A 22,436-nucleotide genomic window follows, 5' to 3' on the forward strand; every position below is an offset into this window, starting at 1 on the left:
TTTGCTACTGGCTCATCCTATGACTGACTCTGCTCTGATGTCATCTGTGGTGGGACAGGAGAAGGTACATGAGAAGCCTATCTTCACTAAGGCCAAATTATGCCACCAATTGTTCCAGAGCCTCCCTCAGGTGAGGGCTGCGGGGAAATGGGAAGGAGCAGCCTTGGTGCAGACCCCTCTGGGCTGTGTCTGGATGACACTGTGGGACACCAGACATATGATACACCGAAGGAGAACGGTGAATAATGGTGTATACTGAAAAGTAGGTGGATTCCCTCATGAAGTCCCTTCATGGGACAGAAGGAACAGTGCAAAAGTATGTATTTATACATACAGCTAAGAGTACCAGCCTTTTGTTAAAATGTTACCACTACTCTAATCGTTTCCTCCCTGTAATACTCAATCCACAGACCAGGAAGTATAAGTCTTGTTCAGATTGAGAAATCCTTTAGGTTGGAACTTTTCTAGGTTCTAAGCTCACAAAGACTGGCTGGGCCTGTTCTCGTTTTCTAATAAATTATTTAACAAAAGGGAAATGTCTTCCCTTTCTATGTAAAGCTCCCATACTAAAGAGGGGTGCCTGATCTTTTCAAAAAACTCTAGGAAAGGTTCACACAAAAGCCACTGGGTAAAAAATTCCACCTGATGATGAGGATGCTGGACACGTGAGCTAAGAGGTGTGTGGTGCTGATACTACAGAGATGTCCAGGCTGACCAGACAGATGACTGAGGGCCAGAGGGGGACCTGAGGGTCAGAGGGAGAGGCAGAGCCCCCTCCTTAGAGATTGTCACCTGCACAAAGACACTCCTCCTTCTGCAGACTTCAGGGCCATCCCTGTGGACACCTTTACAGAGCTCAGTGGGGCGTCAGAGTGGCCAAGAGCTCAGGGGAAGGAGCGTGGTCCAAGGGCCCCTCTCATTCTGTCACCTCCTCTGTTTCTCCACAGAGCCAGTGGCCCCGCCCACTCTCAACATCAGCAACACCACAGTCACTGAACATAAGGACTCTGTGGTCCTGACCTGCTCCACAAATACCACAGGGGTCTCTATCTGGTGGCTCTTCAACGGCCAGAGTCTAAAGCTCACGGAGAGGATGAAGCTGTCTGAGGACAACAGCACCCTCACCATAGACCCTGTCAGGAGGGAAGATGCCGGGACTTACCAGTGTGAGGTCTCCAACCCAGTCAGTGCCAGCACAAGTGACCCCGTCAGGCTGACTGTGGAATGTAAGTGACACCTTGCCCCGCATTACGTCTTCTTGGGAAGACTCCTCACCGATGATATGCAGAATGGATAGAAGTCACAGGGGCAGAATAGCAACCAAGAGACCATTTCAGTAAACAGAATGATAAAGAGGTTAAGAGCTAAGTGTCTGAATCAGATATACTTAGTTTCTTATTCTGGGTCTGGCATTTACTCTGTGACCTTGCACAAGATTCTTTTTTTTCCTCTGTTACCATTTTTTTTGTGGCGAAATATACATAAGGTTTACCATTTTAACCATTTTAAGCTTATAGTTCGGTGGCATTAGAACGTTCATATTGTTGTGCAACCATTACCACTATACATTTCCAGAACTTTCATCTTACCATGTGAAAACTGTTCTCATTAAACAGTAACATCCCATGTTCCACCTTGACCCCAGTAACCACTATGTCCTACCTTCTGTCTCTATAAATGTGACTATTCTAAGTACCTTGTATAAGTGTAATCATAACAATTTTTGGGTTTTGTGTGTCTGGCTTTTTTCACTTAGCGTAATCTTCAGGGTTCATCTGCATTGTAGCATATATCAGAACTTCTTTCCTTCTTTAAGGCTGAATAGTATTCCTATGTATGTATGCATCACATTTTGCATATGATTTATCTGCCTATGAACTTTTGCATTTTTTCCACTTTTGGCTGTTATAAATAATACTGCTATGAATATGGGTATACAAATACCTGTTTAAATCCCTACTTTCAGTTCTGTATGTACCCAGAAGTGGAATTGCTGCATCAAATGGAAATTTCTTGTTCAATTTTTTTGATGAACTGTTGTACCATTTTCCACAGTGACTGCACCATTTCACAAAGAATGCAGAGAAGTTCCAATTTCTCCACAGCTTGCCAACACTTGTTTTCTGAGTTTTTGTTTTTTGTTTTGTTTTGTTTTGTTAAATAATAGCCATCTGATTGGGCATGAGGAGGTATCTCACTGTGGTTTTGATATGTATATGTATTTCCCTGATGATGAGTGATATTGAATATCTTTTCATGTGCCTCTTGGCCATCTGGAGATGGCCATTTGGAGAAATGTCCAAGTCCTCTGCCCATTTTTTAAATATTTATTTTTGGGGAGAGTGCAAATGGGGGGGGAGGGGTAGAGAGGGGACAGAGGATCTGAAGGAGGCTCTGCACTGACCGGCTGACAGCAGTGAGCCTGATGTGGGCCCGAAGTCATGAACCATGAGATCATGACCTGAGCCGAAGTTGGGCATCACCCAGGTGCCCCATCCTCTGCCCATTTTTTGAGTAGGTTTTTTGTTGTTGTTGAGTTGTAGTTCTCTCTTATGGATATTAACCCCTTATGGACTATAGGATTTGTAAATATTTTCCCCCATTCAGAAGGTTATCTTTTCACTTTGTTGATAGTGTCCTGTGATGCATAAAAGTTTTTAATTTTAATTGAAGTCCAGTTCACCTATTTTTTTCTTTTGTTGCCTGAATTTTAGTGTCATATCCAAGGCATCATTGACAAATCTAAAGTCATGAAGTTTTCTTCACCTGTGCTGTCTTCTAAGAGTTTTTATAGTTCTAACTCTTACATTTAGGTCTTTGAGTTAATTTTTATATATGGTATTAAGTTAGGGTTCAATTCTTTTGCAAGGACATCTAGTTTTCCCAACACCCATTTGCTGGAAAGACTGTCTTTTCTCCATTGAATGGTCTTGGCACCCCTGTCAAAAGTTCTGTGACCATGTATGTAAGGGTTATCTCTAAACTTCTATTCTATATTACTATTCTATTTGTTTGCCTTTATGCTAGTACCACACTGTTTTTTATTACTGTAGCTTTGTAAGCTTTGTAGTAACTTTTGAAATTTTTTGAAAATATGACTCCTCCAACTTTGTTCTTTCTCAAGATTGTTTTGGATATTTGGGGTCCTTTGAAATTCCATGTGAATTTTAAGGTAGATTTTTCTATTTCTGCAAAAAAAATGTCATTGGGATTTTTGATCAGGATTGCATTGAATCTGTAGATCACTTAGGTAGTATTGTCATCTTAACAATATTAAGTCTTCCAATCCATGAACATGGAATGTCTTTCCATTTATTTATGTCTCTAATTTATTTTAGCAATGTTTTGTAGTTTTTCAGTGTATGAGTCTCTCACCTCCTTGGTTAATTCCCAAGTATTTTATTCTTTTTGATGCTGTGGTAAATAGAATTATCTTAATATCCTTTTTGGATAATTAATTGTTAGTATATAGAGATACAACTGATTTTGTGTGTTGATTCTGTATCTTGCTGATTTTATTAGTTATAACAGCTTTTATTGTGGAATCTTTAGTGTTTTCTTTTTTTTTAATTTTTTTTTCTTTAATGCTTTTTATTTATTTTTGAGAGACAGAGAGAGACAGTGCGAGCAGGGGAGGGTCAGAGAGAGAGGGAGATATAGAAACTGAAGCAGGCTCCAGGCTCTGAGCTAGCTGTCAGCACAGAGCCCGACGCGGGGCTCGAACCCACGAACCGTGAGATCATGACCTGAGCCGAAGCCAGACGCTCAACCAACTGAGCCACCCAGGTGCCCCTCTTTAGTGTTTTCTATGTTCATGTCCTCTGTGAACAAAGATCATTTTATTTCTTTACAATTTGGACACATTTTATTTCTTTTCTTGCCTAGATATTGCTCTGGCTAGGACTTCCAATGCTTTTTTGAATAAAGGTGACAAAAGCAGGCATCCCTATCTTGTTCCTAATCTTAGAGAAAAAACATCTTACTCAATGTCTTTCACCATTGAGTAAGATGTTGGTTGTGGATTTTTCATACATGGCTATTATCATATTGAGACAGTTTCCTTCTATTATTAGTTTGAGGGGTTTTTTATGAAAAGATGTCATCTTTTGTTGAATGCTTTTCCTGATCCAATCTCCTTACTAGTTATAGATCTATTCAAATCTCTATTTCTTCATGATTCTTGGTCGGTTTTGTGTTTCTAAGAATTTGTCCATTTCATCCAGATTATCTAATTTGTTGGCATATAGTTATTCATAGTACCCTTATAACATTTATTATTTCTATAAAATTGACAGTAATTTCCCTCACTTTCTTTTCTCCCCCGCCAACTTCCAATTCTTATTTTAGTAACTTTAGTTTTCTTTTTTTTAAGTCAATCTAGTTAAATGTTTGTCAATTTTGTTAACCTGTTTTGAAGAACCCAATTTTTGGTTTCATAGATTTTCTCTGTTGTTTTTCTGTTCACTATTTTCCTCACTCTGATCCTTATTATTCCCTTCCTTCTGCTAGCTTTAGTTTGTTTTCCTTTTTCCAGTTCTTACATTATAAAGTTAGGTTATTAATTTGAGGTCTTCTTTTTTTAACGTAACGTATTTGCAATTACAGACTTCTTGCACAAGATTCTTAATTTCTCTGAGCCTCATATTCCTCAACTGAAAGTGGTAATAAGAGTACTTGCTTCATGGTATTGTTTTAAAGATTTAAAGCAACAATCAGTTAAACCCTTAGCAAAATGCTATACACAGAGGAAATGTTCTGAGGTGCTGGCTGCCATTGTTACTACCATTCTCATTAGTTTCTATGTCAGGTAGTCCTAGAGTCAAATCCCAGATCCACCTTTTACTGGACATATGACTTTGGGTAAATTATTCACTACTCTCAGCTTCAGTGCTTTTATCTATAAAATGGAAATAATGTCTATCTTAAAGTGTTATTATATGAATCAAATGAGGCATATGTAAAATATTTATCACAGAGCCTAGCACATAATAAGTACCCCATAGCAGTAGCTAACACTTATAGCAGCCTTGAATTGACTGGTAAGGACAACAGAAATAAAAAAGAAGAAACAGGTATGAAGAGTACTATATATGGGTATGGAAAGCATTATGCAAAAAAGCCATTGGGATATAGTTACTGACTGAACACGGGAAAGGAAAAAAGGAGTTGAGTGCAAAGTTTCAAGCCTATTATTATGTTAGTTTTTAACTCTTGAGATGCAGTTAAATGGGATTACTTATTTATTTATATTTATTGGGAAAAGTCTTTACTTATTTATTGGGAAAAAATGCCTTTGAGGGCAAGTAAGCAGGAAGGAGAGGAGCCTGGCGATTCCTCAGACCACAGTGCAGATCTCGCAGAAGGAGGTTTAGACTGAAGCAGATCTCTACAAGGCCACCTGCAAGACCGACGGAGGGAGAGGCCTTGAGCTCAAGTTACCCACCAGAGGAAAACTGTTTCTCACAGAATTGGGTTTGTCTCATACCCCTGCTGAGAGTCTGTGGGAAGTGTGGTCTCTGTGCAAAGGAGATGGTGAATTCGGAATGCACTATCCAGGCTTTCCATCAAGTCAGTCCTTACCACAAGAGACCTCAGAGGCACAGATTCACAGCTGCCACAATTGGAACATGGAGAAACATGCAACCACGAATAGGTGGGAAGTTGTACAAAAATATCAATCGGCCTTTCTCACATTTCCAAAGCCTTCACAAATAGCCAAGTGCAGAAAGGCCAGGAGGGAATTGAAGCAATCTGACCACCAGCCTAGGAATACAGTGAGAGAAAAAACAAAAATGACAGATGAAATCAGCTAATCACCTCACAGCAAACTTCCCACAGAAAATGTATTCCTTGAAGGAACGAGTAGAGCCCACTATGTGTTAAGAGCTGTCCCCTAGGGGACCCCACTGTCAAATAATGTCACTCTCATTCATTCTTCTTTCTTCTTTCCCTGACAGATGATCCCACACAACCAAGCTCTGGCCTCTCCCCTGGGGCTATTGCTGGCATCGTGATTGGAGTCCTGGCTGGGGTTGCTCTGATAGCAGCCCTGCTGTACTTTCTGTACATCAGAAAGTCTGGCGGGTAGGATGGCCTTTCCTCTTGTCCTGCTTTCTCCAAGGCTAACTGCCATGCTTGGGAGCGGGAAGGAGACTTCACCTCTGTCTCTGGGCCTGCATCTACTCCTCCTCCTTTTTAAACTCCTGCTTCTGGGCATTAATTCCTGTGGACCTCTTCTCCATGCTTCCTGCACTCCACTCTCTCTTGGACATGGTGATTCCCATCCCCATCTGGTTTAGAGTGGGCAGATCCCATTACACTTCTGTCTCCTAGTCAGGGAAGCCAAGGCCCGAGAAGGAAACAAATGAGAAAATGAAAGGAGGAGCAGGAGAACGTGAGTCATGTGCTCTGTTGACAGTAGTAGGAGGGAAGGGTAGGACAGGAGGAGAACCTAAGAAAAGGTAAAAACAACCAAAGACCTCTTTGGGCAATAAGTGAAGTGAGACAGAAAACAGCACCCACCTGCCAAAGGGGAAGGTGTCCGGGTACAGGTAGGCTCAGATGTAGTTGATAAGGAATGGACCTAAATGTGGACATCCCGCAAACCGGACAGGAGTAAAGCCTAGAGGATCATGGGTAGACTGAAGAAAGGGGCCCTAAGAGGAAAGGTAGTATAATCCAGATATAAACAAACACTGAGGAGCCCCAAGGAATTACCTGCTGACAATGTCCTTCCTAATTCAAGGAGCAAAGATCCTATGCTTGGGAATAGCAGTCACACTGTCTGATATTTATTTAGGACAAGTGACCTGCGTGATCTCACAGAGCACAAACCCTCAGCCTCCAACCACAGTAAGTAAAGCCACTCACCCAGTGAGACCTGACGTGTTCCACCACGTGCCCCACCCCGTCACTCAACCCTGGATTCCCGAGCTTCTCAGTACCTTCTGAATTTTTAGAAGGGATTTCCATTTCCCAGTCTTAGGTTGGCATAGGTCCTCATGCCCTTCTAGCCACAAAAGATTCCTCTGAAACACAGACCTGGGAGGGACGTTCACTCTGCCTGAGCCAGGCAGGCCTGAGTAAGATGGACATGTTTCCAGGCGCCATTTCCTCACCCATCCTCCTCCCCCTCCTGCCTCTGTGATGGATGTGGGCATTCTCCTTTGGTGAGACTCTCCCTGTCTTGTGGTGCTCTGGGTACTGTGGGCCTCAATGTCCCTCCTTGCCACTGAAGCTTGTTGCTGAGAAATATATCTGGGCAAAAATCAAGGCCTTGTGAACTGGAAGAAATGTTCAGAAGTGGACTGAGGCCTCCTGGGCTCTACTCCTGCCCCTCCTCTGGTACTAATGCCCTGGGTCTGGACCGTAGACTCTGAGGAAAGTGAATTCTCCAAGCCTTCATAGGCTACCTCCTTACTCCCCCCTGTTCCCACCTGCCTCCTCCTTCAGCTAGAAATCATGAGAGCTTAGGAACCCCACACATATCCCCACCTTCTAACCTCTGTTCCAAGGCCATAAATCAGCTTTGCATTTTCATGGATTAGTAACTCTAATTTTGCCTCCCCAGGTCAGGACCACTCTGACAATGCGAATAACAAGGTAAGCACAGCCAGTTCCACTGGCTCATTTTCTCATGGAAATATCTCTGTGTAGAATAGGTTAGCTTTTGTAATGTTTATTTATGTATTTTTAAGGAAGAGAGCACACGCACACACACACATGCACTTGCCCGCACAAGTAAGGAAGGAACAAAGACACGCAGAGAGAGAGAAACCTAAACAGGCTCCTCGCTGTCAGCGTAGAAACTGCCAAACCCATGAGGTGAGATCATGACCTGAGCCAAAGTCAAGAGTCAGACACTTAACCTACTGAGCCACCCAGCTGCCCCTAGAATGGGTTATTCTTGAAGACACAAATGTGAGATCAAGTTTGGGTCAGAATTCCTCAAAACAGTAGCAAAGAACGAGTCCTGGTTGATTACCCCCTTGAGTCTGCCTCATCGCCAGAATGTGGACTTTGCGATTAACCCCATCCTGTATTTAAATCCTGGCTGCAACTCTCAGGAGCTCTGTGACCTTGGACAAGTAATTTAAGCTCTTTGAGCCTTGGCTTTGTTGTCTGTAAAATGGGCAGGCTGCCTATTTCAAAGAGAAGTTGAAGGAATTAAATGAGATGGCAAATAGAGAGCACCCAGCACAGTGCCCAGCACAAGGCACTAAGGCCGTTCCCCCTCCTCCCCCTTCAGTGACCTGCTCTTACCGACAAAGTACTGACTTGGTTTGGGGTCTTGCTTCCTTTACTTTAGAATAATTTTACCAAATTTTCCTCATCTTAACCTTTCAGTAGAATATACATATGTATCAAAAGGTGTATAACTCATAAATGCATTTTAACAACGTATAAATTTTCATGAGTTGAACACAAACAGCACCCAGATCAAGAAACAAGTCATCCCCACCCTCCAAAAAAACTCTCCAGTTCTGGACCAATGTACTAGATTACTGTTGTCTGTTTATGCTCTTATATAATGAAAAACACAGTACATCCTTGTATGTGTCTAGCTTCTATCACTCGAAATTGTTTTTGTGAGATTCATCCATATCCTTTCATGCATTTGTAGCTGGTCTGTTCTCTTCGCTGTATCATCACATCTCACTATGAATACTATAATCTATCTCTTCTAATGATCACTCAACAGGATGTTAGCAAGCAGAGTTAATAATGGGTAATAAAAGCCCTTCTCCAAAGCTAAAGGTTTCAAAGTGGTGACAGCACGTGGTGCTGAATCACACCACACAAGGTGAGGGCCTGACCCACGACACTGATTTAACTGACCACACTGTTCATGCCTTTCAGACTGATGAAGTTGCATATTCTTCCCTGAACTTCAATGCCCAGGCACCAGAGAAATCAGCGTCAGCCTCCCCATCCCCAACAGCCACAGAAACAGTTTATTCAGAAGTCCAAAAGAAGTAATGCATCCTGCCCTACTCTCTGTGCTGCTGATTCCTTCCAAGCTTCTCATCCCCCTCACTAGGAGACCCTTTTCCCCTCGGGGAAAAGGGGAAGAAGCCTCTTTCCCCACTGCACTCCCTACCTGAGGCACCTCCAGGCTGCCTGGTTACAGCCCCTCCCTTCAGTGTCAATAGACAAAATGGTACATCCGGGATTCCTAGGAAACCCAACTTTCCTAGTCATTGAATTTTGTCAAAGCAGACCTTGGGAGGCTGCCAGAGCCTCCACCCCTCCCGCGTTTTCCTGACCTAACCCTGTTTTAAACTTATTTATTCAGGGCACAGTCATTCCTTCCCACCCCCGTCCTGTCCTGTTTGAGTCCAACTTGAATTTGCCATAACCTTGTGAATTATGTCCTGATTCACTGAAATGCATGTGCCAGAAAAAAAGAGAGAGAAGTAAAAGTAAAAGCTTCTATCTCCCCACAGCCCAGTGTGAACCCACCACACACGGGCAAACAAATATATAACCAATGCTGAACCGAGAAATTCCCCACCTTTGTCTACTGTCAGAGCTGTCTACCAAGGACTAAACACCTTGCCGCTTAACTCGAATGCTCCTAAGCCATCTGGCAAGCCTGTTTTTAGAGAACCCACTGGAAGCGATTAGGAAAATTATTCACCAAGGTCCACAGGTGATTCCTAATGAAAATGCCCCCAAAATGCACATTTCATAACTTCATGGGCTTTATTCAAGAAAATATTCACAGAAGGAGGGCTTACAGCTTCAGGAAATATTCAGCTCTTAACAATCAGCTCGGAATTTGGGAAAAGTCAGAGGAGCTACACTTCAGAGATTATTTAAATAATTGTTAAAGAATGCACAACGCGGCATATTGGGTTTTTTTCCCCTTTTCTCTGAGACATTCCACCATTTTGGTTTTTGCATCTGCTTATTTATGTGAAAGGGGCTATTTTTACTTAGCTTATCTATGTAAGCCAATCTGACTGCCTTAGGGGAAAGAAGCCACCAACCCCCCACCCCCAAGTCCCCTTGGCCCCTTGATGTCTGGGCTCCAAATGGAAAAGAAGCAGCAGCAGTTTGCCTCCTTTGTGGCTAGAAATGGGTCTAACTCAGTTTCCCAGCATCTCAGGCCAGACTGCAACCACCATTCCATTCCATGGGGGCCTCTGCTCGGTGTGGCATCTGCCTCACTCATTTCCTCAGGTGACCCAGCCTCTGCTAAGGTGCTTTTGGTCCTTGACAAGTGGGGATGCCCTGAAGGGAACACACTCAAGCCCTGTTGGCACTGTTTACACCCTGGAAAGCTGCACTTTTGCTGATGCTCCTGGAATGGGGCTGTGAGAAATTAGGCCAGGGGGAGGGTGATAACTGAGCCGGAGGCTTCTTGAACAGCCTCTGAAATGTTTTCTCCTGTGGGGTCTGCGAGTCTGAGTCCCAGTGTGCAGAACAGAAAAGAAGAACAGGAGGAGAAGCAATGCACTTCCCATCCAGCCCCGCTCTAAGCAGATGGGAGTCTCTTTGGGGCTGTTGGGGAAAGGCTTATATTTTTTATTGATTACTTGATGTCATGCTGTGTCTAACAGCCCCTCAAAGAGGGCTAGTTGGGAATTCTCTGTACTCAGGTACCTCTTTCAAGGGTTTTCTAACCCTCACACAGTCTGTATATACTTACCCTCATCTCTGCTACTCTGGGTTATTTAATTTTGCCTGGCTAGGGCCACTTCTGAATTATTTGTAAAAGTTGCTCTATATTTATAATAAAAATTATAAATTAGACACAAACATACTGCCTCACAGTTGATACTACTTGAGACAATATCTTTTTTACAGGCGGAAGAAAGAGAAATTGGTGAACTGGGAGTCAGAGCAAGCCCAAATCTATAGATTTTTGATCAGAAAATTAGCTCAAGTCATTTGCATGCCTGCTAACAAAGTGAGTCTATCTAGAAACAACAGGCCATAGCTTCAACCTTCCTGGAAGAAACTGTCTATTTTCCTCAGGATAAGAAGATGAATTCATGAGTCAAGATCTCCGGCCCCTTTATTAGGGACAAGTAACACTTCCTGCATAGGTGTCTCTGGTGAATCAGAAACAGCCGAATACAGCTTTCACTCAGAGCCTCCACAGGCCCAGGAACCCAGACACCTCCAGGGTCCCTAGTTCTTTCTTTCTGCCCCCTTGGGAGGTCAGAACTCTCCTAACCTAAATACCCTTCATTTACCAATCCCACTGCTAGCCTACTATCTCATTTCCTTCAATTCCAGGCTGTGGAAGCATGCGCTGCATTCCCCTTTCCCTATCATCTGGGTTCTCCTGGCCCCTCTGCACCCGAGACCTCTAGAGGCAGCATGAAGACGGTGTCCATTCTTGGCCACTTTTCAGTGTCCGCATGTTCACTTCTACAACGTCTAAGACACACTTTTCTACAACATCTACGACATCACAGACAACTTTCCTTCTTGGGCCTTCTCCCCCTTCCACCCCCCACCTGTGTGTTGCACCCCCACACCAGATCTAGTAGCGGGACGCTGACTGTCCACCGCCACACCGCCCTCTTCCACAGCCTGAAGGACCTCTCCAAAGATGGCTCCTGCATCTGTCTCTCTGGCCCCAACTGCTTCCCAGAACTCAGGACACTCACATCCAAACACCTTCTGAAATTCCCCCTCATTTAAACCGGGTCTCCCCTACCAACCCCACAGCTCACTCACTTCTCTCCATGCCACCCCTATTTCCTCAGACCTGGCTCTTTTATTTCCCAGAGTCCATACATCATCAAAACCTGATGATTCTTTCACACCTCTCCATAGCTTATTCTCTCCATTCCCGTAACCCTAAAAGACCCAGGCCCTCAACAACCCTGTGGAAGTAGAGCCTGACTTCTTGTCTCTAGTCTCTCTACTGAAATATCCCTCGCTCGCTATTGCCTCATGACCTTCCTAAAAACTGGTTCACTCTCCTGCTCAAAAATGTATAGTGGCCTACCCTGGCCTATCAGACAAGTTCAAATTTCTTTGTCTTTACTAATATTTTTTACTTTGTTTACCACAACTCTAGTATAACCCTTCCGTTCCAGTTTAGATCTGTCTCCTTACCTGACCCTGCTCCTCTACCCCATACATACATGTCATTCTTAGTCCCAATGATATGTCTAAAAACAAACACCAAACAGGGCAGTGTTCTGTCTAATCTCACAGGGGAGGTAAAATTGAAAAACTGGGGAGTTGGGAGAGTATTCTATGTGATGGGCATAAAACGAATATTCTGCAAGGCATAGAGAAGTACTAAAAAAAATTATCAGCAAATAGGTAAACCTTAAAAGACTCCTGATGCCAGCTGTTGCATGGATGGGAAACTACTGGTATTACTCTTCACACTGCTGGTGGAAATATAAAATGATGCAACCACTCAGGAAAAGAGTCTGGCATTTCCTTACAACGTTAAATATACTCATATAGTCCAGAAATCCCACTTCTAGGTATCTACCCAAGAGAAATGAAAATAGATGTCCATAAGTAGAGTTATACATGAATGTTTATAACAGCATTATTCATAATTGCCAAAAAAGTGGAAACAACACAAATATCCCTCAGTATGTGAATGAACAAGCAGTCTCTGGTATATCCACATGAGGGAATACTAATCAGCAATAGAAACAGCACACACTACTGCTAAAATGAGATGGATGAATCTCCAAATCATTATGCTGTGCAAAAGAAGCTGGACACAAAGGAACACATATTACATGATGCCATTTAAATGAAGCTCAAGACCAGGCGATAATAATGATGTTAGGATTCACCATAGGGGAGGAATTAACTGCAGAGGTGCACAAGGGAGCTTTCTGGGCTGACAGACATGTTCAGCATCTCAATTCAGGTGGTGATGACATAGATGCGCATATTTACCAAAAATCAAATTGTACACTTAAGATCTGTATGTACTTTAATCTATTTCAATTTTATCTCAAGTCTTAAAAATTAAGTGAAAGAGCAGCCAATTCTATCCATCAGGTGCAGAACTACCACTGTACCATGTGAACTCTGTTCATGCTCTTGAGGAGCTCCTTCAGGATCCCTGTCCTGAAGACATGGCCAAAAAGCCGAACATGATACATCCAAACTCAAAGTGAATTAACAAGAGATTAAGAACAAAAAACAGACAAGAAAGTCTGGCCCCTTTCCTTCTATAGCCTGTGAAGGTCTGAGTCACAGATACATTCATTGTCCTCACAGCTTTAGAAACGTCCACAAGCACTGAGAGCAGGAAGTATCTGAGTTAGCCCCTAATAAAGGAGACCAGAAGCCAAAAGCCATCCCAAGAAACCAGCTATGGCAGTAAAGTTACATAAATTCTACTAGGACAATTTATAGATTTCTGATGAGTCATTCAATCAGTAAACATTGATTAAGGATTCACTATATGTTGAGCACTAAGCCAGGTGCTAATGAGAACATGGAGATTAAAAACTAAAGCCCTTATTTGGATTTTTATTCAAACAGCTCTGCTTTAAAAAAAAAAAAAAGTGGGGAGAGGAGTGGGCAAAGGAAAAAATAAAAGAGTGAAAAAGTTAAAAGGAAAGAGAAGGGAAGGGAGAGAGAAAATTAGGATATAACTGTAGAAATTTGAAGAGTGAATATTTTATGATACTGAAGAAATACTCACTTTTAGCGTGATAATGGTATCATGGTTATGCTTCTTGTAAAGATACCTTACATTTTAGTGATACAAGTGGAATCTTAATAAAATTACTTGATGTCTGAAATTTGCTCCAAAATATCCCAGTTTGAGGAGGGGAGAATAGATAAAACAAAACTGGTTGTGAAATAATTGCTGGAGCTGCCCAATGAGTACATATAGATGCATTTTATTATTAGCTTTACTTATGCAACTATTTGAAATTTTCCATAAAAAAAGCCCCTGCTTTCCAGAAGCTTATAACACAAGGAATCAGATATTCCACAAATACACTACTATGTAGTTTAACAAAATTTGACAGAGTGCTATTCAAGCTCCATGGACAGTGACTGCCCCTCCTCCCCGGGATTGGCAACAAAAAGTCAGAGAAGATGTCAAAGGAGCATCCTCCCTTTGACCAGATTCTTTTAGAAAAAGTCTTACAGGCAAAAGGGCAAACAAGTGGTACAAAAGGTCTGCAAACGTGAAACAGCAGAATTCCCGTGTACTCTCTGGATGACTTACCGGGGACCATGTTACTTAGGAGCACATATTCTGGAGCCAGACTACACTGGAGGTCCTGCTCCTGAGGGCCTACTCTGGGACATCAGTCAAGCTACTTGTAATGTTCTGTGCCTCAGACTCTTTACCCATAAAACAGGAATTATAACAATACATACTTGACACAACTATTGTCAGGAGTCAATGAGTTAGTACATGTGTAAAATGATGTGAAGACAGTACAATAAATGTTAGCTGCAAGATAATAAAATTAATATACAGAAATCTGTCGCATTTCATTATAATAATAACAAAGTAGCAGAAAGCGAAATTGAGAAAATAATCCCACTTACAATGGCATCAAAAGGAATAAAATACCTGGGAATAAATTTAACAAAGGTGGTGAAAGACTGTACTCTGAAAACTTTAAGACATTGATGAAAGAAATTGAAGACACAAATAAATGGAAAGATACATCATGTTCATGAATTGGAAGAACTAATACTATTAAAATGTTTATACTATTCAAAGCAACCTATAGATTCAATGTAACCCTTATCAAAATACCAATAGTATTTTCCATAGAACTAGAATACATAATCCTAAAATGTGTATGGAACCACAAAATACCCAAATAGCCAGAGCAATCTTGAGAATAAAAAACAAAGCTGGAAGTATCATGATCCCAGATTTCAAACAATACTATAAATCTACAGTAATCAAAACAATATGCTACATGCACAAAAATAGATGCATAGATCAGTGGGACGTAACAAAGAACCCAAAAATAAACCCATGTGTATACGGTCAATTAATCTACCACAAGGGAGACAAAAATATATAATGGGGACTGTCTCTTCAATAAATGGTACTGGGAAAATCAGACAGCTACATACAAAAGAATGAAACTGGACCACTTTTGTACACTATACACAAAAAACTTAAAATGGATTAAAGATCTAAACTTAAGACCTGAAACCCTAAAACTCTTAAAAGAAAACATAGCCAGTAATCTGTTGGAGATTGGCCTTAGTAATATTCTTCTGGATCTGTCTCCTGAAGAAAGGGAAAGAAAAGCAAAAATAAACTATGAGGACTACATCAAACTTTTTGTACAGCAAAGGAAACCACCAACAAAATGAAAAAGCAATCTACTGAATGAGAAAATATATTTGCAAATGATATATCTGATAAGGAGGTAATATCCAAAATACATAAAAAACTCATACAACTCAACACCAAAAACAAAAACAAAAACAAAAATAAAAACAAAAAAACAAATAATCCAGTTAAAAATAGGCAGAGGAGCGGTGCCTGGCCGGCTCAGTCGGTGGAACATGTGACTTTTTTTTTTTTTTACATTTATTCATTTTTTTGAGAGACAGAGAAAGAGCATGAGTGGGGGAGAGGCAGAGACATACACACACACAGAATCTGAAGCACACTCCAGGCTCCAAATTATCAGCCCAGAACCTGGTATGGAACTTGAACCCATGGACTGTGAGATCTCGACTTGAGCCGAAATCGGACGTTTAACTGACGGAGCCACCTAGGCACCCCTGGAACAGGTGACTCTTGATCTCGGGGTCATGAGTTTCACAAGCCCAATGTTGGGTATAGAATTTACTTAATAAAAGAAAATAAAAAATAAAATGGGTAGAGGACCTGAATAGGCATTTCAAAAATGACATACATATGGCCAAGAATCACAGGAAAAGATGTTCAACATCATTAATCAGAAAAATGTAAATCAAAAACCACTATGAGTTATCCCCTCATACCAGTCAGAATGGCTAGTACCAAAAAGACCAGAAATAACAAGTGTTGGCAAGGATATAGAAAAAATGGAACCCTTGTGTACTGTTGGTGGGAGTGTAAACTGGTGCTATCACTATGGAAAACAGTATGGAGGTTGCTCAAAAAATTAAAAATACAAACACTGTATGACCCAGCAATTCTGCTTCTGGGTGTTTACCTAAAGAAAATAAAACATCAATTCAAAAAGAATATGCACCCTTATGTTTATTGTAGCACTATTTACAATAGGCAAGATACAGAAGTAAACCAAGTGTCCACTGATAAATGAATGGATAAATAAAACGTGTTGTGTACACAACATACACACACACACACACACACACACACACACACACACACACTGGGATATTATTCAGCCATAAGAAAAAAATAAAACCTTGCCATCATGGATAGACCTAGAGGGTATTAACGCTATGTGAAATAAGCTGGACAGAAAAAGACGAACACCATAGGATTCCACTTACATGTGGAATCTAAAAAAACAAAACAGAAATAGACTCGTAAATACAGAAAACAAAGTAGTGGTTGCCAGCCAGGGGAGGGGTGCGGGTGGATGGGTGAAATAGGTGGAAGGAATTAAGAAGTACAAACTTCCTGTTATAAAATAAAGTCACAGGGATGAAAAGCACAGCATAGGAAATACAGTCAATAATACTGTAATGACTTTGTATGGTGATAGATGGTAACTACACTTGGAAGTGCACATTTCCTAATGTATATAACCGTCCAGTTACTGTGTTGTACACCTGAAACTAATTTAATATTATATGCCAACTATACTTCAATTTTTAAAAATGTTACAGCTAGTAATGGTAGCAGTATTCCAGCCCACAAAAACCACACATTTTGAAAATCTCATCTGATTTGTACTTGTTATCTACCTTCTTTTTCTTAACTGTTTGCATGTAAAGTAGGGACAATATCTTATTTATCTCCATATCCCCAGAACCTACTCTGAGGCCATGCCCATAATAGCCACTAATTAAGCAACTCTCCTTCCAGGCACTAGGGAAGGGACCACCAAAAGCCTCTGCCTAGCCTTCCTCATTCCCCTATGGACCTCAATTCCTATAATTCTTTGGCTTCCTTTAGCTCCCTTCCTTGTTTCCACCTCCTCCCTTTCTCTGCTCCCGGGATGTTCATTCCCTAATGGTGCTCTCTTGTCTCTTCCCTGGCAGGGTTCCAATGCTTCCTCTCTCCCTCCCCACAGCTGTTTTATCTAACCAGCCTCTGCATCACTTGCACCACAATTAATAAAAGGGTGAAGGGAGGCTGTATTTCTCAACCACTGGTCTCATACCTATTCGTGAGAAGGAGAATCCTCTGGAAAAGAGAAAAGCAAGTAAGAGGCAACCAGAACATAAAGCCTTCAAACATAGCTCCATCGTTAAGGGAATCCTGTAGATACATTTGTGCAATCAACCAAAATCTCACTGAGGTTTGGAGAGGTTCAGAAACTGCTGGGGAGAAGATGCAGGCATGATGGGTGCGAAGCTCAGCTATATGTTAATTTTTGTTTTGCGAATTTCAGGGTTTATTTCACCCTCACTAGTAAACATCTTCATTTTCTCCCCAGAGGAGAAACTCAAAGAGAAAGAAAATATGAAAATCCTCTGAACTGAGAAGATGCAAGATCACAAGTAGCTACAGACTCTAAAGATGAAGTAAGAAGAAGGTCAGATGCAGGCTTTTCTCAAATCACAGCTCTGTACAGAGTGCCCTCTGCCCTGAGCAGTGGGATGGGGCTGGAACGTGATCCTTTGATCCTCGTCTCCCCGACAGAGGAACTGCTGGTGGAACATTAACTACTCAGGATGGAAGGAAACGGAGCTCTCTGAAGCACCTCTTCCTACTCATTCTCCCTCCAAGAGGAAAACAGTTCAAGACCACATTCCCAGCCCTAGTATTTTATGGTGGGTTTTTTTTTTTCTTTTTTCTGTAAGAAGGCTGAGGAGGGGATCACAAAGCAGAAATGGGACACTGGAGAAATCACATGGAAAAGAGCATCTCAAGCAAGCTCTGTTTAAAGGTCAGAGGCTTGTGAAGCATGCCAATCCCCCTTCGCTGCCTCTGTGTGTCAGTGAGCCTTGCCTTATTTGAACCCAGGACTCCTCTTGTTGGGGGGACTAGAGCAAGAAAGGAAAGGGGGAACTGGGAATAAACACAAGCAAATAAATAAAAGCAGAGTGGGAGGCTCTTGCAATACTAGGTGTGGTTATTAAGGAAAATGAAACTAGTCTTCTTGTATGGCTCAGACTGGTTTTGAGAGGAATTCTACATAATAAATAACCAAAATAGTTCAAGTAACAACAGAAGTTTTGGAATAAATGTATCGCCACCCAGGACAATCACTTTTATTTTTTCCTCCAGGACAACTACTTTAAGGTGCCTGTATCTATCTGGACATTATATACTTATAAAAGGAATCCTAAAACTCACATAAGTCTCATAACTTTATTGTCTTAAATAGGACCAAGGAACAGTGTGACATGACCAGGAGGCTGAGGAAAAAGGAAAGAGCAGGGAGAAGACAGGAGTATATATGGTGGCAGAGATATGGAGATGAACAAAGAAGAGCCAGAGACAGACGACATACAAAGGAAACAGTAACCTCCTATCATAAATACAGAGATGGAAGCAGTGATCTAATTATGGCTGAAATAGTTCCTAGGCCAGTTTCTCCAATCGAAGCCTCCTGGGGGCCTCCATCAGCCAGCCCTGTGTGGACCGGGGGTGCGATGAAGTGGGGATAGAAATGGGCAGAAACAGACAATAACTTCTCCCACTTCTGTTTAAACCTAAGAAGAGCTTCGTTCTCCTACACAGGAGAATGGCTTTGTGCATTCATTGGTGACTTTACATTAGATAGAGAAAGCTGATTAATGTTAATTCGTCAACGAGTCAGCTGTAAAACTTGCCTGTCAGGAAATTAACAAATTAAAGAGCAGAAGTTATTATTGTTTCATGTGTTTGTGAGCTCATTCTATAAACCAACTTCTCTTCTCCTAAGTCCAGGGCACCTGGGTGGCTCAGCTGGTTAAGTGTCCAACTTCGGTTCAGGTCATGACCTCACAGTTCATGAGTTCAAACCCCACATGGCGCTCTGTGCTGACAGTTCAGAGCATGGAACTTGCTTCAGATTCTGTTTCTCCCTCTCTGCCTGCCCTTCCTCCGTTCATGCTCTGTCTCTCTCTGTCTCAAAAATAAATAAAAAGGTTTTTAAAAATTAAAAAAAAAAAAGAATCCTAAGTCCTGGGGTGCCTGGATGACTCAGTCAGTAGAACCTCAGACTCTTCATATCAGGGTTGTGAGTTCAAGCCCATGTTGGGTATAGCGAGAAGGAGAAAAAGGAAGATGAGGAGGAAAAGAAGGAGAAGGAGAAGAGGAAAGAGAGGAAGAGAAGGAGGAGGAGGAGGAGAACCATAAGTCCTCCATTTGACCCAGCAATTCTACTCCCATATATATACCCAAGAGAAATAAAAACTATGTCCTCATAAAGGCTTGTACACAAATGTTCATAAACAGCATAATTCACAGTAGCTAAAAGGTGCAAACAACCCAAATATCCATCACCTAATGGATGGATAAACAGAATGGGGAATGCAACAGAATATCATTTGGCAATAAAAAGAAATAAAATATTGATACATTGTACAATATGGATAAATCTTAAAAACATCATCCTAAGTGAAAGAAGCCAGTCACAAATACCACAGATTGTATGACTTTATTTATATTAAATACCCTGAATGGTCAAATTCATAGAGACAAAAAGGAGATTAGTGGTTTCCAGTGGATGGAGAGAGGAGATGGGGATGAGCAGCAATTACTAATGGGTATAAGGTTTCTTGTTGGCGTGATGAAAATGTTCAAAATTAACTGCAGTGATGGTTGTTATACAATTCTGTGAACTTCCTAAAAATCACTGAACTATACAGTTAAAAAAAATTTAATGTTTATTTTTGAGAGAGACAGAGACAGAGCGTGAGCAGGGAGAGGGGCAGAAAGAGAGGGAGACACAGACTCCAAAGCATCCTCTAGGCTCTGAGCTGTCAGCACCGAGCCCAATGTGGGACTTGAACTAGTGAACCGAGATCATGACCTGAGCCGAGGTCAGATGCTTAACTAACTGACCCAACCAGGTGCCCTGAATTATATACTTTAAATGGATGAATTGTTGGCATATGAATTATATCTCAATAAAGCTGTTATTTAAAAAGAAACCTAAAGGTCTGCACTAGGACTGCGTCAGCCGGCTGGAGTCTAGGTTTAGCTATCCTAGCCCATAAGCCCATGAAGACCCCCAGCCAGCCAGTAATACTGCAAAAATCCAAACTTTTGCTTTAATTAAAACAAAACAAAGCAGGTGTGCCTGGCTGGCTCAGTCAGTAAACATGTGACTCTTGATCTTGGGGTCATGTGTACAAGCCCCATGTTGGGCATGGAGCCTACTTAAAAATATAATAAATAAACAAACAAACAAAATAAAAACTGACATCAAGGCCTTGGATCTTGTATGTGTTCTCTCCCTACCAGCTCTATATGACTCATGCAATTGATTTAATAAGAAACATGTCCAAAGTAACTATAGAAATCCTTCACTGATATCACAAATATTTATTGTGTATCTATTATGTGAAAGGTACTATTCTAGCGCATGGGAGTTTAACATGTCGTTCCTGCCTACAAGGTGCTTACCATACATGCACCGGTTTCAAGAGAGCATGGTAAGTGTGGGGACTTCAGGGGCATAATAATAACACCGGGGCAGTGTGTTAGTGTAGTAGATTACAGAAATAAGGTAAAAACCAAAGCCTGAAAGCTAACTAAAACTGATACGAAAAATAAAGAGGCATGACAGCAGTGTTCTGGGTAGACAGAAAAAGTACAAGGGGCCAGCCTCATAGTAAGCAGGGAATTTCAGGAATTAAAGTCTGGTGTGGCTGGGGCATACTGTGCAAGAACTGGGGTGGGGTGGAGGGCAGGACCAGGACAGAGGAAGCCGAAGAATACTGAGGTCTTTTCAATTTGTAATGTGACCAAAAAACCGGGGAGCCTTGCTGAAGAGATCAAAGTGCAGCCTGAGGGCTGCTTCAGAGAAGGATGGAAGGACTTTAATAATGGAAAAGGATCTGATCAGAACTCTGGTAAGGCCACTCCAGCTGCACTGTGGACAGCAAATGGGAGGGGGAACGGAATTAATCAGGCTGGAGCAAGGAAGGGATGCAGCAGGATCCAGAGAAGATGATGGCGGCCTGAGTTGGTAACATGAATCAGGTTGGAGAAGAGGGGACAGGTTAGAGAGTTACGTAGGAGGTGGCATCGTCATTACACAACGCTGACCAGATGAGGGAATGACAAAGGGAAGAAGGAGAATGGTGGCAGATTTGTGGCACAGATCACTGTGGGCTACCAGCCTGCATATATTATTATAATAAGAATCATAATAGTAACTATTATTATTTTTAAAGAACCAGGCTTGGAGGTTTTGGAGGCAAGGTAAGTTCAGCATGGGACATGTTGCACATTAAAAGCAGATACCCAACAGACAAGAGATATTCAGCTCAAGAGTGATGGATTATAACTGAAGTCAGAGAGGAGGGCATAGGACAGGTCAGAACTCTAGAGACCAGTGACATTTGTGAGATGAACAGATCAGAGGAGGTGGCAAAGGGAACTGAAGAAGGATGATCAGACTGGTGGAGAGCCGACAGAGTGAGGGCCATGGCAGCAGTTTGGGTGAAGTGGTGGCCAACAGTGGCCCGTGCTCTGTGACATCAGGTAAAGCAATGATGAGAAGAAGTACAAGGGGGCAGGGGGACCAACTCTCAAATGCTGAGAAGTAGATGGGAGATAAGCAAACGGAGATACCAGCTAAAAACAAGTCTTCTTTTTTCATTTTTTAAAAATGTTTACTTATTTTTGAGACAGAGCGTGAGAGGGGAAGGGGCTGAGAGAGAAGGAGACAGAGAATCCAAATCAGGCTCCAGGCTTTGAGCTGTCAGCACAGAGCCCGACACGGGGCTCAGGCTCATGAACTGTGAGATCATGATCTGAGCTAAAGTCAGATTCTCAACCAACTGAGCCACTGAGGCACTCCCAAAACAAGTCCTTTTTTTTTTTAAGTAGGCTCCATGCCCAGCATGGAGCCCAACCTGGGGCTTAAACTCACAGCCCTTAGATCAAGACCTGAAGCTGAGATCAAGAGTCAAACACTCAACCAACTGAGCCACCCAGACACCCCTTAAAAGGACTCTTTTAAGAAGTTTGTCTATACAAAGGAAGACGGTCATAGAATGGAAGACAGCAAGAGGAATAGGGTTCAAAAAAGGAATTTTTTTAATGTAAGAAAGACCTAAATATATTTAAATATGGAAATAGGTGCAAGGAGTTTATAGTTTCATATTATATATCATGATTTTTCCCCTATATCCTCCCTTCCTTCTCACAGGAAACA

The 22,436-nt window shown here is 41.8% G+C and overlaps 1 protein-coding gene across 1 annotated transcript in view; it reads left to right on the plus strand.

Moving 5' to 3' along the window:
• LOC115279791 (carcinoembryonic antigen-related cell adhesion molecule 1-like) overlaps positions 1–10,766 on the plus strand; it is a 15,133-nt gene extending 4,367 nt beyond the window's left edge. The window contains 5 exon segments of the mRNA XM_029924296.1: positions 948–1,226; positions 5,958–6,084; positions 6,800–6,852; positions 7,571–7,602; positions 8,860–10,766. Coding sequence (XP_029780156.1) covers positions 948–1,226; positions 5,958–6,084; positions 6,800–6,852; positions 7,571–7,602; positions 8,860–8,979 — 611 coding nt within the window. The 3' untranslated portion in view covers positions 8,980–10,766.
• The last annotated feature ends 11,670 nt before the right edge of the window (positions 10,767–22,436 follow it).

The sequence above is a fragment of the Suricata suricatta genome, chromosome 16, assembly GCF_006229205.1.
Source record: "Suricata suricatta isolate VVHF042 chromosome 16, meerkat_22Aug2017_6uvM2_HiC, whole genome shotgun sequence".
Classification (NCBI taxonomy): Eukaryota; Metazoa; Chordata; class Mammalia; order Carnivora; family Herpestidae; genus Suricata; species Suricata suricatta.